Source organism: Benincasa hispida, chromosome 9, assembly GCF_027475165.1.
Source record: "Benincasa hispida cultivar pf3 chromosome 9, pf3_genome.v1.1, whole genome shotgun sequence".
In the NCBI taxonomy this organism is placed as follows: domain Eukaryota; kingdom Viridiplantae; phylum Streptophyta; class Magnoliopsida; order Cucurbitales; family Cucurbitaceae; genus Benincasa; species Benincasa hispida.
In genome coordinates, this window is record NC_143486.1 from 60,779,206 (window position 1) to 60,801,650 (window position 22,445).

Below are 22,445 nucleotides of genomic sequence, written 5' to 3' on the forward strand. Positions count from 1 at the left end.
TTGGAACACTAAGATAATATAGGATGTGGGGATTTCTAATGCATGGAGAGTTTTGATGTCTAGGGAGTTCTGATTGAGTATGAACAATCGAATATGTTCAAGCACTAGGATGATATACGATACACAAAAAGAAAATGACTATGAGATACGAAAAACATTCCGAAAATAGGATAACAAACCAATAAAATCGATGAGACAGGATAATGGACCTCCAAACACGGAGAATATACTATCTCATCCAAAATTTTGAGGAGGGTGACGAAGTCCCTTGTCGGCCATGACACGTAAATAATGGTACTTGTGGGCCTTCATGATTTGGAACTTCTATCCATTAAAATAAGCTCGAGGAAAGAGTGGTTGAAAATGGAAAGCGTGAGTGAAAAGTGGACATTCGTTCAAGGCTATTACGTATGCCACGTCTACTCTTTTCGTTTCCATTCATATTTTTTTTTTCACAAAGAACGACAGTATTGCATTCTAGTGGAGAAGAGGATCACTCCTATAAACAGTGACTACGTTGCTTTATCATCATCATTATCCATCCCTCTTTCGTCGAATTGATCATATGGAACTTCCCGTTGAAACGATCAGCTTTGTAGCTGTTCTCTTCCTCTTGCTTCTCTCCTCGTTCTTTCTTTTCAAAAGAGCTACTGCCCATAAACGCAAAGAACCTCCAGAAGTAACCGGCGGATGGCCAATAATCGGCCATCTACAGCTTCTCAAAGCCAATAACTCACAACTCCCACATGAAACCTTAGGATCATTGGCCGACAAATATGGACCAATATTCCGCATCCGAATCGGCGCCCAACCAACTCTCATTATTAGCAGTTCAGAATTAGCTAAACAATGTCACACCACTCTTGATTCAATTGTCTCCTCTCGCCCCAAAAATGTTGGAGGAAAGCTGTTGGGCTACAACTATGCAGCGTTTGGCACCCGGGCTTACGATTCCTTTTATCGTAGTATGCGTAAAATCGTAGTCTCCGAAGTGCTTTCGAATCGCTGTTTGGAGTTACAGAGAGATGTTAAAGTTTGTGAGGTGACGAAATCGTTGAAGGAGGTTTATAGTCAGTGGATAAAGAGAGAGGAAGGGTCAGACTATGTATTGGTTGATGTGGAAGAGTTTATTGGGAATATTAATTTGAAAGTGGTTTTGATGATGGTTTGTGGGAAGCGGTTTCTTGGTGGTTGTGGTGAGGATGAGGAGATGAAACGGTGTCGTAAAGTGATGAGAGATATTTTGGATTTGATGGGGAAGTTTGTGGTGGGAGATTCTATTCCTTTCTTGAGATGGTTGGATGTGGGTGGATATGAGAAAGCTATGAAGATTACTTCAAAAAAATTCGATTCCCTTTTGGAGGAATGGCTGGAAGATCACCGTCGGAGGAGAAACTCCGGCCCCGTCGACGGTGAACATGAGGACTTCATGGGTCTAATGCTTTCTAATCTCAAAGGGATGGATCTTGCTGGGTATGATGCCGATACAGTCAACAAAGCTACTTGTATGGTAATCTACAATTCTCACTTTTCTATTTCATATTTAAAAGTATTCAGATACATGTTACACTTATCTTTGTTCTATCTTATCAAATTTTCGAATTATAATAATCTATTATGTTTCAATATCATTTCTATAACAAAGCTGATTTGAAAAAGTTAACCAAAACTTTCACAACAGAGCATTATCACTGGGGGAATTGATACTGTAACGGTAACTCTGGCATGGGCCATCTCATTACTGCTCAACAATAGGGAGGTACTAAGAAGGGCACAAGAGGAGCTAGACATCCATGTAGGAAACAAGAGGCTAGTGGATGAATCAGACATAAGCAAGCTAGTGTATCTCCAAGCTGTGGTGAATGAGACATTAAGGTTGTACCCACCCGGACCGTTGTCGGGTGTACGAGTGTTCAGTCAGGACTGCACAGTCGGAGGCTACGACGTCGTGGCTGGCACGCACCTCATTACAAACCTTTGGAAGATACAGACGAACCCTCAGGTGTGGGCAGAGCCTTTGGAGTTTAAGCCTGAGAGGTTTCTAAGTAGAAACAAACAGCTGGATGTGAAAGGGCAAAGCTTTGAATTTGTCCCATTTGGTTGTGGAAGAAGAGCTTGCCCTGGAATGAACCTTGGGATTCAGATGACACAATTGATGTTAGCAAGTCTAGTTCATTCGTTGGAACTTAGAACTTGTTGTGATGAACCAGTGGACATGGCTGCTGGGTTTGGTCTCACAATGTATAGAGCCAACCCCCTTCAAGTTCTTGTCAAGCCGCGTCTCCTTGCTAGTGCTTATGCATGAAGCGACTTGACTGTAATGTGATGAGTGGAAGCCCAAAATATTAAGCTATTTTTTGGAAAGGAAAAAAAGAAGTCGTATTTATAGAACCTATTAAATAGTTAACAAACAAATTTGGGTTGTTCTAGGTAAGAATTGTTTTGCTATATTATTTGTAGAAAAGATAAAAGTGGCGGCTAGATTTGCAATATTATACTAAATTTGGAGTTGCTTTTAGCACAATCGGGAATGAAAATATTGCAAAATATCAACGAAATATTGTCTATATATTGCTAAAATTGAGAAATCGATAAAGAATTCAAGGAGTAATATCGTTTTTATCATAAATCGTTGAAAAATCCCGATATTATCGATATTTTGATAATATCGACGATATATCGGCAATATCTTGTTTTTAATAAACTGAAGCCATCTTATTTAATATGATTAAGTAGACCATTTATTGTCACAAGCCGGCTTCGCAACTTGGTTAATAGTGACTTCGTTTAATTTATGGTTTCTTTTACTATTAATCCTATTTCTTATTGTATTAATGCATAGGACTAATTGCATAAATGAAATTTAATCCCAAAATAATATAATATGTAATACAAGGATAAAATAATTGTATATATAGAACAAAAAATGGTAAAAGACTAAAAAGTCCATGCCTTGCCTCCATTTTGCTCGCTTCTTCTTCATTTTCTAAAATTGAAACCTATCACTGATAGTTGATAGTAGTTATCAATGATAGCAACTGATAGCTACTATGTAATACCCTGTATTTTTTTTAGTATTAATTAATTTTAGTAAGTTTATTATTGGAGGGCATTTTTTAAATTTTGGATTTCAAGTGTAAGTGCGAGAATTTATTTTTGACCTTGGAAATTATTCAACTTGGAAATTAATAACAGTAATAAATTTCTTTTCAGTAAGGAAAGGTAGTTAATAAGATAAAGTAGAATAAGGAAAAGAATAAAATAAAAGGTTTATTTAATTCCTTATAATTTTTTTTTATTATTATTATTTTATATGAAACAACTCTTCGTCTTCTTCTTCCTTGTGCCACCTGAGACCTAGTCTCTCCCTTGTTTTCGTTTCTCCAGCCGTCGACGACGCAACTCGTGACCATGCCGCCTCCAGCCATCAACGCTCCACTCGACGTCAGTCCGAGTCGTCTTCGCCGCCGCCGACCCAGCCCGCTCCCGCTGCGTCATTGCAGAGCTCATCCCCGCCCTCTGGATCGGCGCATCCCTCTGGATCCACGCATTCGCCGCCCCTCTGCCGGAAACCCAGCCTCGTTCACCGCTTCAGCCGTCGCTTCACGTTTTGTCCAGCTGCAAACTCGCGCGACCGGAAACCAAACTTCGTTGGCCGCTCATCCAGCCCACTGCCCGAGCCCAGCCGCCGATCTCCGCTGGTCACTGGCTTCCTTCACTGTCGTTCGTCGGATTTCGATGAACGTTGATAAGTTTTGGGTAAGATCGATTGAGTTTGAAGGTTTTGGGTTGCCCATTAAATTGTGGATATTCCTTTTTGTTGATACCTATTGTATTTGGGATTTAGATCCATGATTGGAGTACTTCAGAGTGCGCAACGTGTTGACCAACGGATTCGAGTTCGTTCGGCAAGTAGTTTGGTAAGCGTTGTGATACTTGTTGTTAGTTGTTGGGACCCATTGATTATTGGACTAAAGAATGGTTTAATTTTAAGTATTCTTGAAGGTTCCAAGTCGTCATCCATTGAGTTTTAAAATCTGCTAAGAGGAGATTTTAGAGTCGAAACCTTGCAAGTATTTGTTGATCAAGTTTCATTTGGGGAAGTTAATTGGTGACCATTGGATTAAATTTGTATGTTTGGGTCCTGTTTCCAAGACTGAAATTTAGTATTATGTCTGTATTAGGGGACTCAATTAATGACTTATTTGGTTGGAGATCATTAGCTTGGATTAATATTTGAATTTGACTTCGAGGTAAGTAATCTTACTACTGGAACTGCCCACGGGCCAATCACTAAATGTATGATAGCATGATGAACTGATAGTATATGTTACAGTAAAATGACAGCATGATTAACTGATAGTTTAGTATAACTGCTGTACGTTTTTGCTTGAGGCTATGAAAGATGTATTTATCCACATGGATACTTGAATGCTAGCATGAGATGATATTTGATTCCATGAGGTTGTATGTGATCTGTGAATATTGAGACATGTGTGTTTGTTGTAGAGTCATGATGTTGAAGCATATATGTATGTCATAGAGTTATTGTGATAATCATGGTGTCGAGCCTATGCTAGTGATTTTACTGATTAGTTAGAATGCCCACTAAGTTTTCACAAGTTTGTGTTTTCTTTTGGATCCACCAGTTTGTGTTTCCTTCAGGATTCACCAGAGGTAATGGGTATATTTAGCTATAGTAGAATAGAACTCAGTTTTTTTTCACGTATGTATGTGTCCCATTAGGACTAGGACAGTTTATATGTTTCACTAGAGGTAGACATCTAGAGGACATAGATGCCTAACCTGACCACAGTAGTAGGGTTACTTACTGAGTATTTTATACTCATTTCTTTTCATGTTGTTATTTCAGGTAAAGGTAGAGATGTGCTGGTGATGGACGAGTGGAATTTGTGATCGAGCCATTGAGACTAGTTTTATGCTTCCGCTCATGAGATTTAGATTTTTTTTCATGTTTTTCTTAACTTTCAGTTTTGATGTTTAAAACTTACTATTAAGAATCGTTTTCAGACTTATTTATTATAATTTATGATTTATGGGTACCCTACTATTGTTTTTAATATTTGAATTTAATGAAAGTCTTTTGAACTTACCTTATTTAATTAGCATTTATTTCACCATGACAGAGTGTCGTTTTAAGTCCCATGCATTCATGTATTTAGTAACGACCTAACTTAAGTCCTAGTGGGTCGGGTCATTACAGTTGGTATCAGAGTACATGTTTTGGGTTTTGTAGACCGACTTACTACGTAAGTCTAGATAGTCCTTGTGGCCCAATAACGGATCCCTCGTCATCGCCAGGTATGTCATACTAATGAAAGTTTCAATGCATATATGGGATTAGTGATGTAGTGTTTTAAATAACATGATTTCTAAGAAAGACCCAGAGATAGATAGTTAATTTATGAGTTCATGACAGGACATGGCACCTAAACCTAGAACAAGAAAGACTGTTAGAGAAGGAGTTCAAGAAGAGGGGGCTGAGAGTAGCCAGACTGTCCCGACAGCTCCAAACCCGCCTATGACCCAAGTTGATGAGAAGGCAATGGAAGCCAAAATTAGTGAAGCTATTGCATCCTCCCTAATGGGAAAGCTTCAGGAGCTGATCTATAGCACGATGGCAGGACAGACTGTCCAGACCCAAGCTCAGGAGGAACCAGTGCCACCCGAGCAGTTATAGTAGATCCAGCCGCAGAATAGAGACATGCAGGGCCTATCTCTTGAGGCTAAGCATTTGAGGGATTTCAGGAAGTTTGACCCTCGCTCATTTGATGGGCCGTTGGAGGACCCCACTAAGGCAGAGATGTGGTTGTCATCTATCGAGACGATTTTTCGTTTTATGAGGTGCCTAGAGGAGCACAAGCTTAAATGCATAGTTTTCATGTTGACTGGTAACGCAAAAATCCGGTGGTGCTCAATAGAGAAAATGATTGATATTGATGGTGAACTTGCAACCTGGGAGCAGTTCAAGGAGCGTTTTTATGAGAAGTACTTTTTGGCCAACACCCGATATAACAAGCAGGCAGAATTCTTGAATGTGGTAGGGAGTTATGTCAGTAAAGGAGTATGAGCAGGAATTTGATAAGTCGTCTCGCTTTGCTCCTGAACTAGTAGCCACTGAGGCAACAAGGACAGAGAGATTCATCCAAGGCTTGAGGAGCGGACTACTAGGTATGGTGTATGCCTTAGACCTTAAGACGTATGCTACGGCACTGCAGGCCACTGTGAGGATTGATGCTGACTCCCAGGTGGGAGAGGAATATAGGAGGTCGCTCGGGATTGGGATCTCTGCAGGTCATAAAAGGAAGGCTGAGCCCAGGGCTCCTGAGCATCAGCAGAGGAACCAGAACATAGTGAATGCTCCACGTCTGTGGGAACAACAGGGTTCCCATGTTATGACTGCCAGCTCTGGGTCTGTTTTCGATGTGGCCAGAAGGGGCATATGTCAGATAGATGCCCGAGAAGGAACGCGCCTGAACACAGGGGCCAGCTCGTAAGCTTGTTTCAGGGAGGCCCAAGTCGTCAATAGCAGTAAGGTGGGGTATTTTCTACCACCTGACATGAGGCCTAGAAGTCGGGCACAGTGGTGATAGGTACGCTTCCCATTTTGGGGCACCTTGCTCTAGTTTTGTTTGACTCTGGCTCTTTGTATTCATTTATATCTGCTGTATTTGTAAAGCATGCCATGTTAGACTCAGAACCTTTTCCATTTGCATTGTCCATTTCCACTCCATCAGGAGAGATCATGTTAGCTACAGAAAAGATAAAAGCATGTCAGGTAGAGGTAGCAAATCGCGCATTAAATGTAACCTTGATAATTTTAGATATGCGTGATTTTGATGTGATATTGGGCATGGATTGGTTAGCTGCTAATCATGCCAGCATAGATTGCTCCCATAAAGAGGTCATCTTTAACCCTCCTACATGAGCTAGTTTTAAGTTTAAAGGGGTTGGGACCGTAGTCCTACCCAAAGTGATTTCAGCATTGAAGGCCAGCAGACTATTTGACCAAGGAGCTTGGGGCTTTATGGCTAGTGTGGTGGACATTAGAGAGACTAAAGTCACCTTGACTTCAGAGCCAGTAGTGAGGGATTTTCCAGACGTTTTTCTAGAGGATCTTCCTAGACTGCCCCTACAGCAGGAGATAGATTTTGCTATTGAGTTGGAGCCAGAAACAACCCCTATTTCGAAGACTCCATACAGGATGGCCTCAGTAGAGTTGAAGGAACTGAAGGTCCAATTGCAAGATTTGTTGGACAAAGGCTTCATACACCCTAGTGTGTCACCATGGGGTGCACCTGTTTTGTTTGTGAAAAAGAAGGATGGATCGTTACGACTGTGCATTGATTACAGAGATCTGAACAAGGTGACCGTCAAGAACAAGTATCCCCTCCCCAGGATTGATGATTTGTTCGACCAGTTGTAGGAAGCTACGATATTCTCAAAGATTAATCTTCGGTCAGGATACCATCAGCTGAGAATAAAAGACAGTGACATACCCAAGACAACTTTTCGTTCGAGGTATGGGCATTATGAGTTCATAGTGATGTCGTTCAGTCTAACGAATGCACCAACTGTATTCATGGATTTGATGAATAGGGTGTTCAAGGAATTCCTCGACACTTTTGTGATTGTTTTTATTGATGATATCTTAGTATATTCTAAGACAGAGGCCGAACATGAGGAGCATTTGCGGAAAGTTTTGGAAAAGTTGAGGGCAAATCAGCTGTATGCTAAGTTTTCTAAATGTGAATTTTGGTTGAGGCAGGTGTCATTTCTAGGGCATGTGGTATCGAAGGAAGGTGTCTCTGTGGATCCTGCAAAGATTGAGGCAGTTACGAGTTGGGCTCATCCATCAACGGTCAGTGAAGTGCGCAGTTTTCTGGGGTTAGTAGGCTACTATAGACGATTTGTAAAGAACTTCTCTCGCATAGCCACCCCATTGACCTAATTGACCCGAAAGGGAGCGGCTTTTGTTTGGAATGAGGCTTGTGAAAATAGTTTCCAAGACCTCAAGCAGAGGTTGGTTTCAACCCCAGTCCTTATAGTACCAGATGGATCAGGTGGTTTTGTCATTTACAGTGACGCGTCCAAGAAAGGGTTGGGATGCGTATTGATGCAGCAGAGCAGAGTAGTTGCTTACGCTTCACGTCAGTTAAAGAAGCATGAATAGAATTATCCCACTCTTTCTGGAGGCATTACTTGTATGGAGAAAAGATACAGATCTTCACCGACCACAAGAGTTTAAATACTTTTTCACCCAGAAAGAGTTGAACATGAGGCAAAGGTGGTTGGAGCTGGTGAAGGATTACGACTGTGAAATTTAGTACCACCCAAGAAAGGCAAATGTAGTTGAAGATGCTCTAAGTAGAAAGGTGGCTCATTCAGCAGCCCTCATTACTAGATGACTCATTTGTGCAGGGAGCTAGAGAGGGCAGAGATTGCAGTGGCAGTGGGAAAGGTCACGACACAGTTAGCACAGTTATCAGTGCGACCGAGTCTAAGACAGAAGATTATTGATGCGCAGCGAGGTAACCCTCATTTGGATGAGAGAGTTCGTAGGGTGGAGTCAGGCCAGGATGGCGAATTCTCAGTATCAGCGGAAGGTGGCCTCCTTTATCAGGGACGTTTGTGCATGCCAACATTTAGTGACATTAAAGATGAGTTGTTGTCAGAGGCTCATAGTTCCTTATTCTCGATTCACCCTGGCACCACCAAGATGCATTAGGACTTGAAACATTACTACTGGTGGAATGATATGAAAAGAGAGATTGCAGAGTTCGTCAGTAAGTGCTTGGTGTGCCAGCAGGTGAAAGCCCCGAGGCAGAAACTAACAGGTTTGTTACAGCCATTGAGTGTACCAGAATGGAAGTGGGAGCATGTGTCTATGGACTTCATCGTGGGGTTACCACGGACAGTCAAGGGTTTCACTGTGATATGGGTTGTGGTAGATAGACTTACAAAGTTAGCACATTTCATACCTGGGAAGCCCACCTTTTCAGTGAATAAGTGGGCACAGATATGAATGAAGGAGGTGGTGAGATTGCACGGAGTGCCTGTGTCCATTGTGTCGGATAGAGACCCTCGTTTCACGTCTAACTTCTGGAAAATTCTTCAGGCAGCTTTGGGGACCCGTTTAGATTTTAGTACAGCTTTCCACCCCCAGACTGATGGGCAGACAGAGCAATTGAATCAGATATTGGAAGACATGTTGTGTGCCTCTGCCATAGAGTTTTCAGGGAGCTGGGATGCTCATTTGCATTTAATGGAATTTGCTTATAATAACATCTACCAGTCCACTATTGGGATGTCACCCTTTGAGGCCCTATATGGGAAGAGTTGCAGGTCCTCTGTGTGTTGGGATGAGGTAAGAGAGAGGAAATTGTTAGGACCCGAATTGGTGCAGACCACGAATGAGGCAATACAGAAGATCAGGGCTCGTATGCAAACGACTCAAAGCAGACAGAAGAGCTATGTCGATGTAAGACCTAAGGACCTAGAATTTTGAGATTGGTGTGAAAGTGTTCTTAAAGGTGGCACCCATGAAAGGTATTTTGAGGTTTAGTAGGAAGGGGAAGTTGAATCCGAGATTCATTGGACCTTTCGAGGTCCTGGAGCGGGTTGCCTTGTAGCTGACAGATTGGCATTACCCCTAGCACCATCTTCAGTTCATAATGTCTTCCATGTTTCGATGCTAAGGAAGTATGTGATAGACCTATCCCATATAGTTGACTTCAAGCCCTTGCAGTTGAATGGAAACTTGAGCTACGAAGAGAAGCATGTAGAGATCCTCACCAAAGAAGTAAATACATTGCGCCGCAGGGAAATTGCTTTTATGAAAGTTCTTTGGCAGAATCACCAGTTCAAGGAAGCTACATGGGAGTGAGAGGATGAGTGAAGGCCCAGTACTCGGAGCTTCTTCAGGAATGAACTCTCGAGGACGAAAGTTCTTTGAGGAGGGAAGAATGTAACACCCTGTATTTTTTTTAGTATTAACGTAATTTTAGTAATTTTATTATTGGAAGGCATTTTTGGAATTTTGGATTTCAAGGGTAAATGCAGGGATTTATTTTTTACCTTGGAAATTATTCAATTTGTAAATTAATGACAGGAATAAATTTCTTTTCGGGAAGGAAAGGTAGTTAATAAAATAAAGTAAAATAAGGAAAAGAATAAAATAAAAGGTTTATTTTATTTCCTTATAAATTATTATTTTTTTATATAAAACAACTCTTTGTCTTCTTCTTCCTTACGCCACCCGAGACCTAGCCTCCCCCCTGTTTTCGTTTCTCCACCTGAGACCCGAGACCTAGATCCAAGATTAGAGTACTTCGGAGTGTGCAACTTGTTGCCCAGCGGATTCGAGTTCGTTTGGCAAGTAGTTTGGTAAGCGTTGTGATCCTTGTTATTGGTTGTTGGGCACCCATTGATTATTGGACTAAAGAATGGTTTAATTTTAAGTATTCTTGAAGGGTCCAAGTCGTCATCGATTGAGTTTTAAAATCTGCTAAGAGGAGATTTTAGAGTCGAAACCTTGCGAGTGTTTATTGATCAAGTTTTGTTTGGGTAAGTTAATTGGTGACCATTGGATTAAATTTGTATGTTTGGGTCCTGGTTCTAAGACTGAAATTTAGTATTATGTCTATATTAGGGGACTCAGTTCAGGACTTATTTGGTTGGAGATCATTAGCTTGGATTAATATTTGAATTTGATTTCGAGGTAAGTAATCTTACTACTAGAACTGCCACGGGCCAGTCATTAGATGTATGACAGCATGATGAACTGATAGTTTAGTATATGTTATGGCAGAATGACAGCATGATTAATTGATAGTTTAGTATAACCACTGTACATTTTTGCTTGAGGATATGAAAGATGTATTTGTCCACATGGATACTTGAATGCTAGCATGAGATGATATTTGATTCCATGAAGTTGTATGTGATCTGTGAATATTGAGGCATGTGTGTTTGTTGTAGAGCCATGATGTTGAAGCATATATGTATGTCATAGAGTTATTGTGATAATCATGGTGTCGAGCCTATGCTAGTGATGTTACTGATTAGTTAGAATTCCCACTAGGTTTGTGTTTTCTTTTGGATCCACCAGTTTGTGTTTCCTTCGAGTTGTACCAGTTTGTATTTCCTTCGGGATTCACCAGAGGTAGTGGCCATAGTTATCTACAATAGAATAGAACTTAGTTTTTTCACGTATGTATGTGTCCCTTTAGGACTAGGATAGTTTATATGCTCCATTAGAGGTGGGCATCTAGAGGACATAGATGCCTAACCTGACCCTAGTAGTGGGGTTACTTACTGAGTATTTTATACTCATTCCTTTTCATGTTATTATTTCAGGTAAAGGTAGAGATGCACTAGCGATGGACAAGCGGAATTCGTGATCGAGCCACTGGGACTAGTTTTATGCTTCCGCTTATGAGATTTAGATTTCTTTTCATTTTTTTCTTAACTTTCAGTTTTGATATTTAAAACTTACTATTAAGAATCGTTTTCAGACTTATTTATTATCATTTATGATTTATGAGTATCCTACTGTTGTTTTTAATATTTGAATTTAATGAAAGTCTTTTTGAACTTACCTTATTTAATTAGCATTTATTTCATCATGACAGAGTGTCGTTTTAAGTTCCATGCATGCATGTATTTAGTAACGACCTAACTTAAGTCCTAGGGGGTCGGGTCGTTACATACTATCAGCTGCTATCACTGATAATTGCTATGATTGATAGTTGCTATTAGTGGTAACTTTCAATTTGGGAAATATTAATACAATCTTGAAATATTAACTTTTAATTTGCTATCAATTATCAGTGGCTATCATTGATACACTTTCATTAATTGAAATCAACCTTGAAATATTAATAGTTAAGGCTATCAGTGGCTATCAATGATACACATTTATAAGTACTGATTTACTTTGAAAGAAAACCAACAACTTTAAAAGATTGAGCTATACCAGTGATGGAAAACTATTAGTGGCTATCCTTGATAGACTTTCATAAATGACTATCAATTTTGAAAGATTAACATAGTAGCTATCACTAATAATATATTATTGTGGCTATCACTGATAGTAGCTATTAGTCACTATAACTGATAGACTTTGATAAATTAGAATCAACTTTGAAATATTTAACACTTAAGGCTACCAATGATAGACTTCTATACTAGTTAAAAATTTCAAAGAAACTCGATATATAGATTTCACCTAACTTCTATCACCGATATCACTAAAATCACTCGTATCGTGGTTATCAATAATAGCTTCTTTCACTAATAACATCATTGACAAAATGTTATCAATGATCTCACTGATATCATGTTATCAGTGATAGCTCTCTATCACCAATAACATGTTATCAGTGGTAGCTTCTATCACCGATAAAGTGCTATCAATATTAGCTTCTATCATCTATAATATGTTATCAGTGGTAGCTTCTATTAATGATAGCTAATGACCACCTTATTATCCCTTTTCTTGTCCTCTTCAAACATCCGTACGATCCCTTTTCTTTTCATTCCTCTCAAGGGCACTTCCGTAAAATCAGCGAACAACCAAAGCAAACCCTTCTTCGTTTGATTTTGTAAACAAATATTACGATACACAAATACACAAATATTTATGCCATTTTTTCAAATTTATTTCTAATAGACATCATACTCTTAAAGTCTTATAAAAAGAAAAAAAAAACTACTGGCTTTTTTATATCCTTCGCATTTTTAATTTTTTGAGAAATAAACTTGTTTAATAATTATTCTCATTTCTTATTTGAAACTTTTAAGAAATGTTTCTATAAATGGTGCAAATTTGTAGACTAAAAAAACAGTTTTTTCAAATCTATTTCCATTTGCTATTTATGTTTAATGTTTCGTTATAATAATCAAACATGATGATTGGTTTGTTGAAGTTAAGTCACTTATGAATTAGATACTTTCAAGTCTTGGAAATGAAACTCGACCTCATAATTCTTATGAAAAAAAAAAGGAAGAAGCAAAAACCGGATAAAGGAAAGATTTTTTTTTTAAAAGAAGAAGTGAAGAAGAAAAAACTAGAGAAATGAAAGAAAAATGAAAAGAAATGAAAAAAAATTGGAGAAAGAAAAGAAAATCAAAAAAAACAAAAAAAAAACCAAAAACTGGAAGCAAAAATCGGAGAAAGAAAATAAAATAAAATAATTAAAAAAAATGTGTACAACAAGATAAAGGAGAACGAAATTGAAAATTAGAAAAATTTAAAGGCCCATATTTACGAATATTTTAAAGAGATGATATATTTTTAGATTTTTCTCGTGACAAATATCTTAATGAATAAATTTTATTTGAATTAAGGGCTATCTGTGGGCATGATATGAGTTGGGTTTAAAACCCAACTGAGTGTTTGGGGCCAAGCTGCTATCTCACCCGTTTAATATATCCAATTCCAAGTACACTGAGTTAAAAACAGTGAATTATCTCACTGTCTTTCTTGTCCGTGAGGCTGCTGGTATATGGAACGCCGGTCTGCAGCATCCAATCGTCGGCCAACACAAAATTCCCAACCGCCAGCATCAGTATCATTAATCAAATAAAATCCCAGCCAATTAACACTCTCCAACGTGTTAGATCCGACCCAAAATTCCCAAATTCTGCATAATACGAAGTGTTTAATGCATAATCCCCATCCCAAGCCTTCCACGACCTCCGCTGGTGATGAAACGAAAACAGGGATAATTAGGCCAACACACTTTCATTTCTAGTTCTTCCTTTTTTTTTTCTTTTTTTTTTTTAATAATAATTATTTTCTCCTATTTTCGCACCATAGTTTTCAAAGCAATATTTGAATTATTAGTTTATTTCAATACCAAATTTTTTTAAAAAAAATTTAATAATTTTTTATATCAATTTTGTTTTTTAATTGTGTTCGTTTACTCTCAATTTTTAGTTTTTACTTCTAATAAAAAGAAAACACTCAACTTCTAATCGCATGAAAAAAATTAATAATAAGTCCTGATTTCAAAACCTACCTAAGTCTCTTAAACATATATAATACTCAATAACAAAACATATAAATTATGCATTAGATGATATATAATAAAATATATCTTTACCTACGGACTTAAACTTTTGGAATATCAATTGGTGATTTAAGATTATGGATGTGGATTGTTGTTTATGACCTTAATTTTTTTAAAAAAAAAAAAATCAAAACCATGTTGCTTTCAGATGAACCTTATTTATTTTAGTTTTCAAATTTTAATTTTTGAAAACTTTATTAGAAAATTGATAACAGATTTTTCTTCATCAAATTAATCCAAATAATTTTGTCCAATTTAACAAAAATCAAAATTTTAAAATGATTTCTTTTGTTTTAAAAGAATGTTTTGGTTGAATAATCCACAACGAAACCCTAGACCATATTTCAAAATCATCAATGAATACACGTGTACTTTAAAAAATGGGGCAAAATTTCAATCCACATTTTATTCAAACAAAAGAACGGTGGAATTGATGAATAAAAAAGTAGAAAAACAAAAAGTAGTCATCATAATAATAGATTATTTGAAGTTCAAAGAACTACACTAGATATCTCTGACATATAAACTCAAATATGTTGGGATTGATATCCTAAAGCTAGTGGTTTATAGTTTTGTTAACACAAATTATTTATCCAATAAATTTAGAGGTATTTTATTTGACATTTAGACAACATTAATTCAATCCAATAAACTAAGATCCTAGGTTATATGATGTCACCTGAACAGTATGTGGTTGACATACAGGTAGTTCATGTTCAAATAATAACCTAAAAGGTATGTTGTAAATGGATGAAGGTTAGGTGCCTTATCTTGGTAACACTGCTTGTTACATGAGATGTAAGTGTTACAAACAATATGAACCATATTGTTCCTGTAAAGACATGTGAGTGGGGGTATCATGTATAAAGAAGTTTATACATATATCGGACCACGAAATAAGTAGTTTCTTTTTATAACATTGTTACTTGAAGAAACTAATATTTTACTAGGATGACCAGAGAAGATCTGACCTTAATCCTGGGTGAGTTATGAACTCTTGTTATTGATGGCAGTCTTTTGATCTGTATGGATGAGAGTGATCATGATAGCCGACTCAATAAGCCTACCATTTTGGGGATATGCTAATTAGGGAGCTAGGAACACAGTTACACAAGATAGAATTCGCTCCTTCGCATTCCTTGGGATAGTAGATAATCTGCTCCCTTAATAGCTAGTTCTGGGTCTTAAATAATAAGGTCTCAACCTCTCATTGGTCTGAGAGGTGTTAGTTTATAGTTAAACTATAAATTGTTTGTTCATTAGAGGAATCAGTGGTACTTAAAGAGTTAGATGTGCAAGGGTAAAACAACATTTTGACTCATCTGTAATTATGAGGATTTATGAAAAGTCATTGCTCTGTTGATTGATTATATCCATGGACACAAAAATATATCTACACTGCGAAAAGTGCAGCTACGGTCTTATGGAGTGATCAGTAGTAAAACTTCTAATTTATAGGTCCATAAGGTCTCGTTGTTAACTCACTAAAATAGTAATGAGGAAAGATTTAAATTGTTCAAATCAAATGAGGAAATTTTATATTAATGATATTAATATATAATGGTTAATTATAGATATGATCTATAATCCAAATTATGTAAAATAGATATATTTAAATAAGATTCAAATATAATATTTATATGAATTGGATTCATAAAGAGATGTATACATATAAATATGTGATATTTATATATTAATCAACTCCATATTAAATATGATTTAATTGATTAATTAATTGAATGGAGATTGGAGGTAAGTATAAATATATGATAAATAATTAAATGTATATTAAAAAAGATTTAATATATGGTCATTTAAGTAATGTGCCAATTAATTAAATAAGAGTTATTTAATTAATTAGCACTAATGGTATAAAGGAAAATACTTGGAGAAGGGGTTAACTCTTGTCCATATAAATATATTCTTATAGCTCATTTAGGGTTAAAAAAAAGGTTTTTTTATTACACAAAAAAGGAAAAAAAAAACCTAGCCTCCAAGCCTCCACATTCTCCCTAACTTCTCTCTAAAATTCTCTACCATTTTCCTCCTCAAAAGTTCTTGGAGACCACTCTTCCAAGTTCTTTGGAATCCTAGAGAATAACAAGGTAGTTTTGTTGGTGGTATCTTGCTTCATTGCAGAAGTTCGAGACCATTGATAACAGTAGAAGAGGAAAGCTAGAAGAATCAACAAAGGTGAGTTTTGATTTCTTCTCTTCTTCCTCTTTCTAGCATGCTTATAGTTTTTTTTTAATGTTTATCCTACAAATGCAGTTTTATCTTACTGTTTTTGTCTAAATGCAAGCCATTCACACACTTCCTTGGGAATTAAATTCATTTAGTTGGTATCAGAGCCAGTTTTTCTTGCATTTTTATTTTTCTTTTTTGAAATAAAAATCAGTTCATGAGGTGGGTTATTTTTTTGCATTTTACTTGAAAATGTATAAGGTTTACTTGATAAATAACTTCATTTATTGGCAGCATAGATTGTAAAATTTTATATTGATTTGATCAATGTAAGAGTCTATTGTTTAAGAATTTTATTTTTTCTATGGATTCTGTATTTTTGGGTCATTCAGGGTCAGAAACGAAGCGGTCTGAAGCCAAGTTTTTTTAGAGAAAAACAGAGGATTTGCTTCTATCTCGCAGTGCTTGATATCTTGGCATGATGATAGGTCTTTAAAGAATGTATATTTTCTATGTTAATTTCCCCCAAAATAGTATTGATTATTTACTTTAAATGCTAATTTTGTAGGTTAAATGATCCCCGAAGCATTTAGGAGTCATTACAAGAAGATTAGGAGAAAAAAAAATAAAAAATGACCAAGAAAATCAACAAATTGTAGAGAACCGAGTAAATACCCAGAATGCCATCGAGTAAGGCTGTTGAGTAATTGAGCATCGAGTATTTAATAGAATACTATCAAATTCCATCGAATAAAGGCTATCGAGCATCAAGTATTCTATATTTCATACCATCGGGTAATCAACCATCGAGTCATCGAGTACTATCGAGTTTCTTCGTATTCATTTTTTTCATCTAGTAAAAGCTATCAAGTAAAGGTCATCCAACGTCGAGCATCGAGTAAAGCATAATCATTCATCGAGGATCGAGTATAAGTTAAAACATTTGCTTTTTAAACTGCAAAAACTGGATGCATTCATTCCTTTTTATGGATTTTGACGTGATTCATCCCCACGGCTCACGATGCTTTGCTGTTGATATAAATTTTGGTTCAGTTCTTCAGCATAACATTATTTATATATCATATATCATATATCATTTTTAGAGAGAAACTTTGAAGAGAAGAAAAATCAATTTTTTTTTATAGAGAGACTTCGATTTTCCAAGAGCGATTCTTGTAATTTTTTTGCGAGATTCATTTGATTTGTATTCAGAATTTGTATCAATATACAACTATTAATAGATTGTTTGAAGAATTTCATCATCCATGAGTAGGTAATTCATTTTCTTGGAGAATTATATCAATTGGCATTTTCTTGAGACTTTCTTGCATTTTCGTTCATGTAATTACTTTCTTTTGAAAGTTCTTGCTAAGATTTAGAATAAAATTGATTAAGATTGAATTGACAACTCAAGATTAATCAATTTTTGTATGAAAAAATTACATGGTTCTATAACAAAATTGTAATTATGGTTGCAAGAATTAGTAGTTTTGATAGAAAATGTGGACTTCTTTTCCTATTTTCTTTAAAGAATCTATTAATTCAGATCTTTCATGTGATCTATCTTGAATTTTCAGTTTTTTGATTTCAAGATTGGAATAGTCAAGAAAACCCATGAGTTTAATTCAATTTAAGGATTAATTGTGAAATGTATTTAGGAAGCAATTAAGACCTAGATTAGGGTTAATTGTCAAATTAGCTAATTAGGGCATTAGGAATTTATTCTTAATGAACTATTGAATAATCTAATTGCATGATTCTTTTTTAAGTCAATGATAGAATTGTCTAGTTTACATAAAATCTCCAAGATTTCATTTCAGTTGAATCTTATCTCACAATCTCTCTTATTTCTTTCATCAATAAATTTCCTATATCAATTCTTGTCTTTTTACTTAGTTAGTTTCTAGTTCTTAAAACAAACAACCCCCATTTAATCTTTTACACTTTGGAATTCAAGTAGTTTATTTTAGGCCAATTAATAGCAGTTCTCTTGGGATCGACCTCTTACTCTACGATTACTATGTGTTAGTTCTTGTTGTAGTTAGAGTATTATAAAATTCATTTATTTTGGGTAAGATAGAATTAATAATACCTATTTCGCACCAAACAATTTGGCGCTGTTTCCGGGGAACTGTGCAATTGGTCTTTTAGAATTCTTGAATTCCTTTTAAAAAAACAATAAAAATATTAATAAAACAAAAAAATAGTAGGTTTTAAGTTTCCTTTTTTGTATGACCCGCTCCTCTTGGAGTTTACTTTGTGATTTGATTTTAGATATCGACCCTGAGTAGAGGGGATTACGAAGGGAAAGGACAAGAAGAGAGCAAGAAGAATATGAAGAGTTGGATCAAGAAGAAGAAGAACAACAACACCAAACATTGTGGGCAAAGCAAGAGAGCAAACCTTGCCGGAATTAGAGGAACCAGATTATAATCAACAACCTCTTTGCATCGTGTACCTAGAGACAACTGTCCCATTTGATCTCAAATCGGGGCTAGTACATCTACTTCCTACTTTCAGAGGGAAAACCGGCGAAGACCTTCACAAGCACATGAAGGAGTTCCACCTTGTTTGTGACGAAATGCGTCCACATGGAGTAACACAAGAGCAGCTGAACCTTAGAGCCTTCCCCTTCTCCTTGAAAGATGTCGCTAAGGATTGTCTATACTACCTACCGACGATTTCTATTATTACGTGGAGTGGGTTAAAAAAGAAATTTTTGGAAAAATTATTTTCGGCATCTAAAGCCCATAACATAAGAAAATAAATTTACGGAATTAAACAAAGTTTAGGAGAGTCTTTGTATGAATATTGGGAGAGATACAAATAGTTATATCCATCATTTCCACACCATCAAATTTTTAAGCAATATCTAATACAATATTTCTATCAAATTTACTCCCATCCGAGAGAAGCAATATAGATGCGGCCGCCGGTGGAGCTCTAGTAGACAAAACACCGGTCGAAGTGAGCCAACTCATGTCAACCATGGCAGAAAACTCCCAGAATTTCGGAACAAGAACTCTTGATAACTCTGTTGTTCAATCTAGTGAAGTAGGTGAGCTTAGATTGCAAGTATCTAATCTAGTTTCTCTTTTTACTCAGGTATCCCAAGAAGGTCTTTCTCAAGTCAAACCGTGCGGGGTGTATGGATTAGTCGGGCACACTTTTGAGGCTTGCCCACAAGCCTAAGTCAATGCCATTGGTGGATTTCAGAGAAAATATGACCCCCATAGGCAAACTTATAACTAAGGATGGAGAGACCATCCCAATTTCAAGTGGGGATCTCATGGGCAATTTGAGAACCGGAACCCACCATCTTCTTCAAGCTCTTCAGGTATGTCTCTAAAGGACGTAGTGAAATACCTTGTTGACCATTCGTTAAAATTTCAACAAGAACTACACAATTTATAAAAGGACAACATTCAACTTCATCAAGAAACCAAACAACTTCAAAAAACACAAAATCTTTTCAACAAGAGACTAGACAAGGCTTCTCAACTTAGGCACACATATCACACAACTTGCAACTGTGGTAAGCAATCTTGAGAGTAAATCATTTAGAAAGCTCCCCGCTCAACCGAAGCATGCAAATGTAAGTGCAATCACTTTAAGAAGCGGTAAGGAAATCCCCTTTTCCTCTCAAAATGCAAACCCGGTTCAATCTCCTCCCAAGAAGCAAGAAAAGGTAATGAAAGAACAAGAGAGTAAGGTAAGTGTGCTAAAAGAGACTCCTATTTTTCCCGAGGTATGTGATTACTCTCCTTCTAATGTAGAGTCGATGTAGCTGTCACCGATCCCTAGTAGATTAGCAAAACCTAAGGTAGAAGATGTTGACCATGAGCTAATTGAGATGTTAAAAAGGTACAAATTAATATCCCTTTGCTTAATGCTATTTAAAAAATACATAGGTATGCTAAATTTTAAAGAACTTGTGTACTAAGAAAAGAAAAGGGAAGGAAGAGGAGAGAATAACTATTAATAAGAATGTCTCTGTTTTCTAAAAAAAAGGATATGCCCAAAAAATGTAGAGATCTGGGAATGTTTACCTTACCATGCAAAATAGGAGATAAAATTATCACTCATGCCATGATAGACCTAGGTGCCTCAATAAATGTCATGCATTTTTATGTCTATGAAGACCTTAAATTGAATAGCCTACAAAAAATGAATGTTGCGTACAACTAGCAAATAGGCCATATATTCAACCCCTAAGCATTGTAAAAGATGTTTTGTTAAGAGTTGGAGAATTAATCTTTCCTGTTGATTTTTACATTTTAAAAATGGATGAACCATACTCTACTTCTTCCTCTAACATTCTACTTGGTAGACTCTTCATGAAAACTGAAAAAATAATAATTGATGTAGATAAAGGGTATTTGTCAGTAGAATTCGATGGAGAGGTGAAATCCTTCAACATTTATGACGCCATGAGATTTTTGGATGAATATATTCTCTTTTCTCCATGGACACATATGATGAAATTGATTACATTGTTGATTCCATGTTGCACAAAACTTCTAATTGTTTGGTAACCCCTTCCATTCACTATGATTTTGATTTGATTACTCATGATTCTTCTCATGTATCTCTTCACTTTTGTGACCATGAATCCAAATAGAAAACATGTTTCTAATTCACTATGATTTTTATTTGATTACTCATGATTCTTCTCATGCATCTCTTCACTTTTGTAACCATGAATCCAAATAGAAAGCATGTTTCTAATTCTTCACTTCAATTTTCTAAGAAGAATGAATCTTCTTCAAAAGATGATCACGATAATTCTTTCATCAATAACTTTGGCCAAAATGTAAATATTTTAAAAGAAGATTCAAATTTCCAAAACAAAATTTGTATAAATGAAAATCCTTCAACTAATAATTCAAATTCAAAATTTGTTTGTGATAACAAAAACAAAAACAAAGCTTCTAATCTTTGCTCCATTTTTAAAATGCAGATAAAAGGGATTGAGCCCAAAGCTCTCCCTTCTCCAAAGAAGAGCAAAACTTGGGAAGTTGTTTCAAAAACCCCAAGAAACAAAAACCTAAAAAAACTGAAAATTTGATGTTCCCTGAAAAACAGGATAAATTTTCTTTTCTTTTTCTTTCTTTTCATTTTCATTTTTTTCTTTATTTTCCCATTTTTCATTTTTTCTTTCTTTCCCCATTTTTCATTTTTTCTTTCTTTCTTACTTTTAACATTTAAAATAAATAGAATAATTGATTATTTTCTTTTTCTTTGTAGGTGATTTACTCAATAAAAGAAAAATGAGCTCTCAAATAAAAAAAAAACAAAAACAAAAACAAAAGCAAGAAAATTCTCTCCCAAGCAAATAAATGATCAACAACAAAATTAGGGAAGTTTCTCTCTATATTCCTTCTCTTTTTGTTTCTTGAATTCATTTGCTTATTCTAAACATTGAGGACAATGTTTCTCTAAGTTAGGGTGGGTAAACATTGCACGTTTTTGGTAATCTCATGTTTATGTTATCTTTTTTTAGTATTCTTTAATTAGCTTTAAAAATAGTCTCACAAAAATTTTTGCATGACTAGAACCCTTGAGCATCTGAGCTCGAGATTAATAGATTGTTGATTATTTAAAATTGATTATATAGATTTTGTGATTCTTCTCTAATATAACTTTCATTTTGATGGTATAATTTTGATTCTTTAAAAAACATGTCTATCGAATTCTTCATTCTTCAAAAGACCATTTTTGCCTTGAATACAATAAATTCGTAATTGAATAAATTCATGTTTGCACATTGAAGACTCTCATTCTCTTTGATTTTATGTATCATTTGTTTTTACTCGATCTCTTGATTCTTATTGATGAAATTTTGATGACGCACTTGTAAACCCCGAATTCTACATTTCCTATATAAGTATGTTTAGCCATGAGAATGTTATGTTAATTAGTTGATAAGTGAAAACCTATGGTTTAATTACAAGGGATTATGAATGAAGGAGGAAAAAAAAAAGACTAAAGAGACTTATTAGCTGAGTTTGGTCAGAAGCACTAAGTTAGTGCTGGATGAGGTGGTGGTTTGACATTTAATCATGGGAGGCGACAGGAAATATAAAAAGGAAAAAGAGCTTCAGAAACCCAATTTGGGAAAATAACTTGAGCAAATTAAGTGAGATCAGTGCCATTCGAAAGTTG

At 36.0% G+C, this 22,445-nt stretch overlaps 1 protein-coding gene across 1 annotated transcript; it reads left to right on the top strand.

The window, feature by feature from the left end:
- The first annotated feature begins 370 nt into the window (after positions 1–370).
- Positions 371–2,558, top strand: LOC120086982 (cytochrome P450 CYP82D47-like). Its single transcript, XM_039043817.2, has 2 exons — positions 371–1,510; positions 1,682–2,558. The coding sequence occupies exons 1-2, from the start codon at positions 566–568 to the stop codon at positions 2,303–2,305; spliced, it is 1,569 nt and encodes a 522-aa protein (XP_038899745.1). The 5' UTR covers positions 371–565; the 3' UTR covers positions 2,306–2,558.
- Positions 2,559–22,445: the final 19,887 nt, after the last annotated feature.

Coding starts and splice junctions, on each gene's coding strand:
- LOC120086982 (XM_039043817.2), top strand. CDS start 566: ATGGAACTTCCCGTTGAAACGATCAGCTTTGTAGCTGTTCTCTTCCTC. Junction 1,511..1,681: donor TCAACAAAGCTACTTGTATG/GTAATCTACAAT, acceptor CTTTCACAACAG/AGCATTATCACTGGGGGAAT.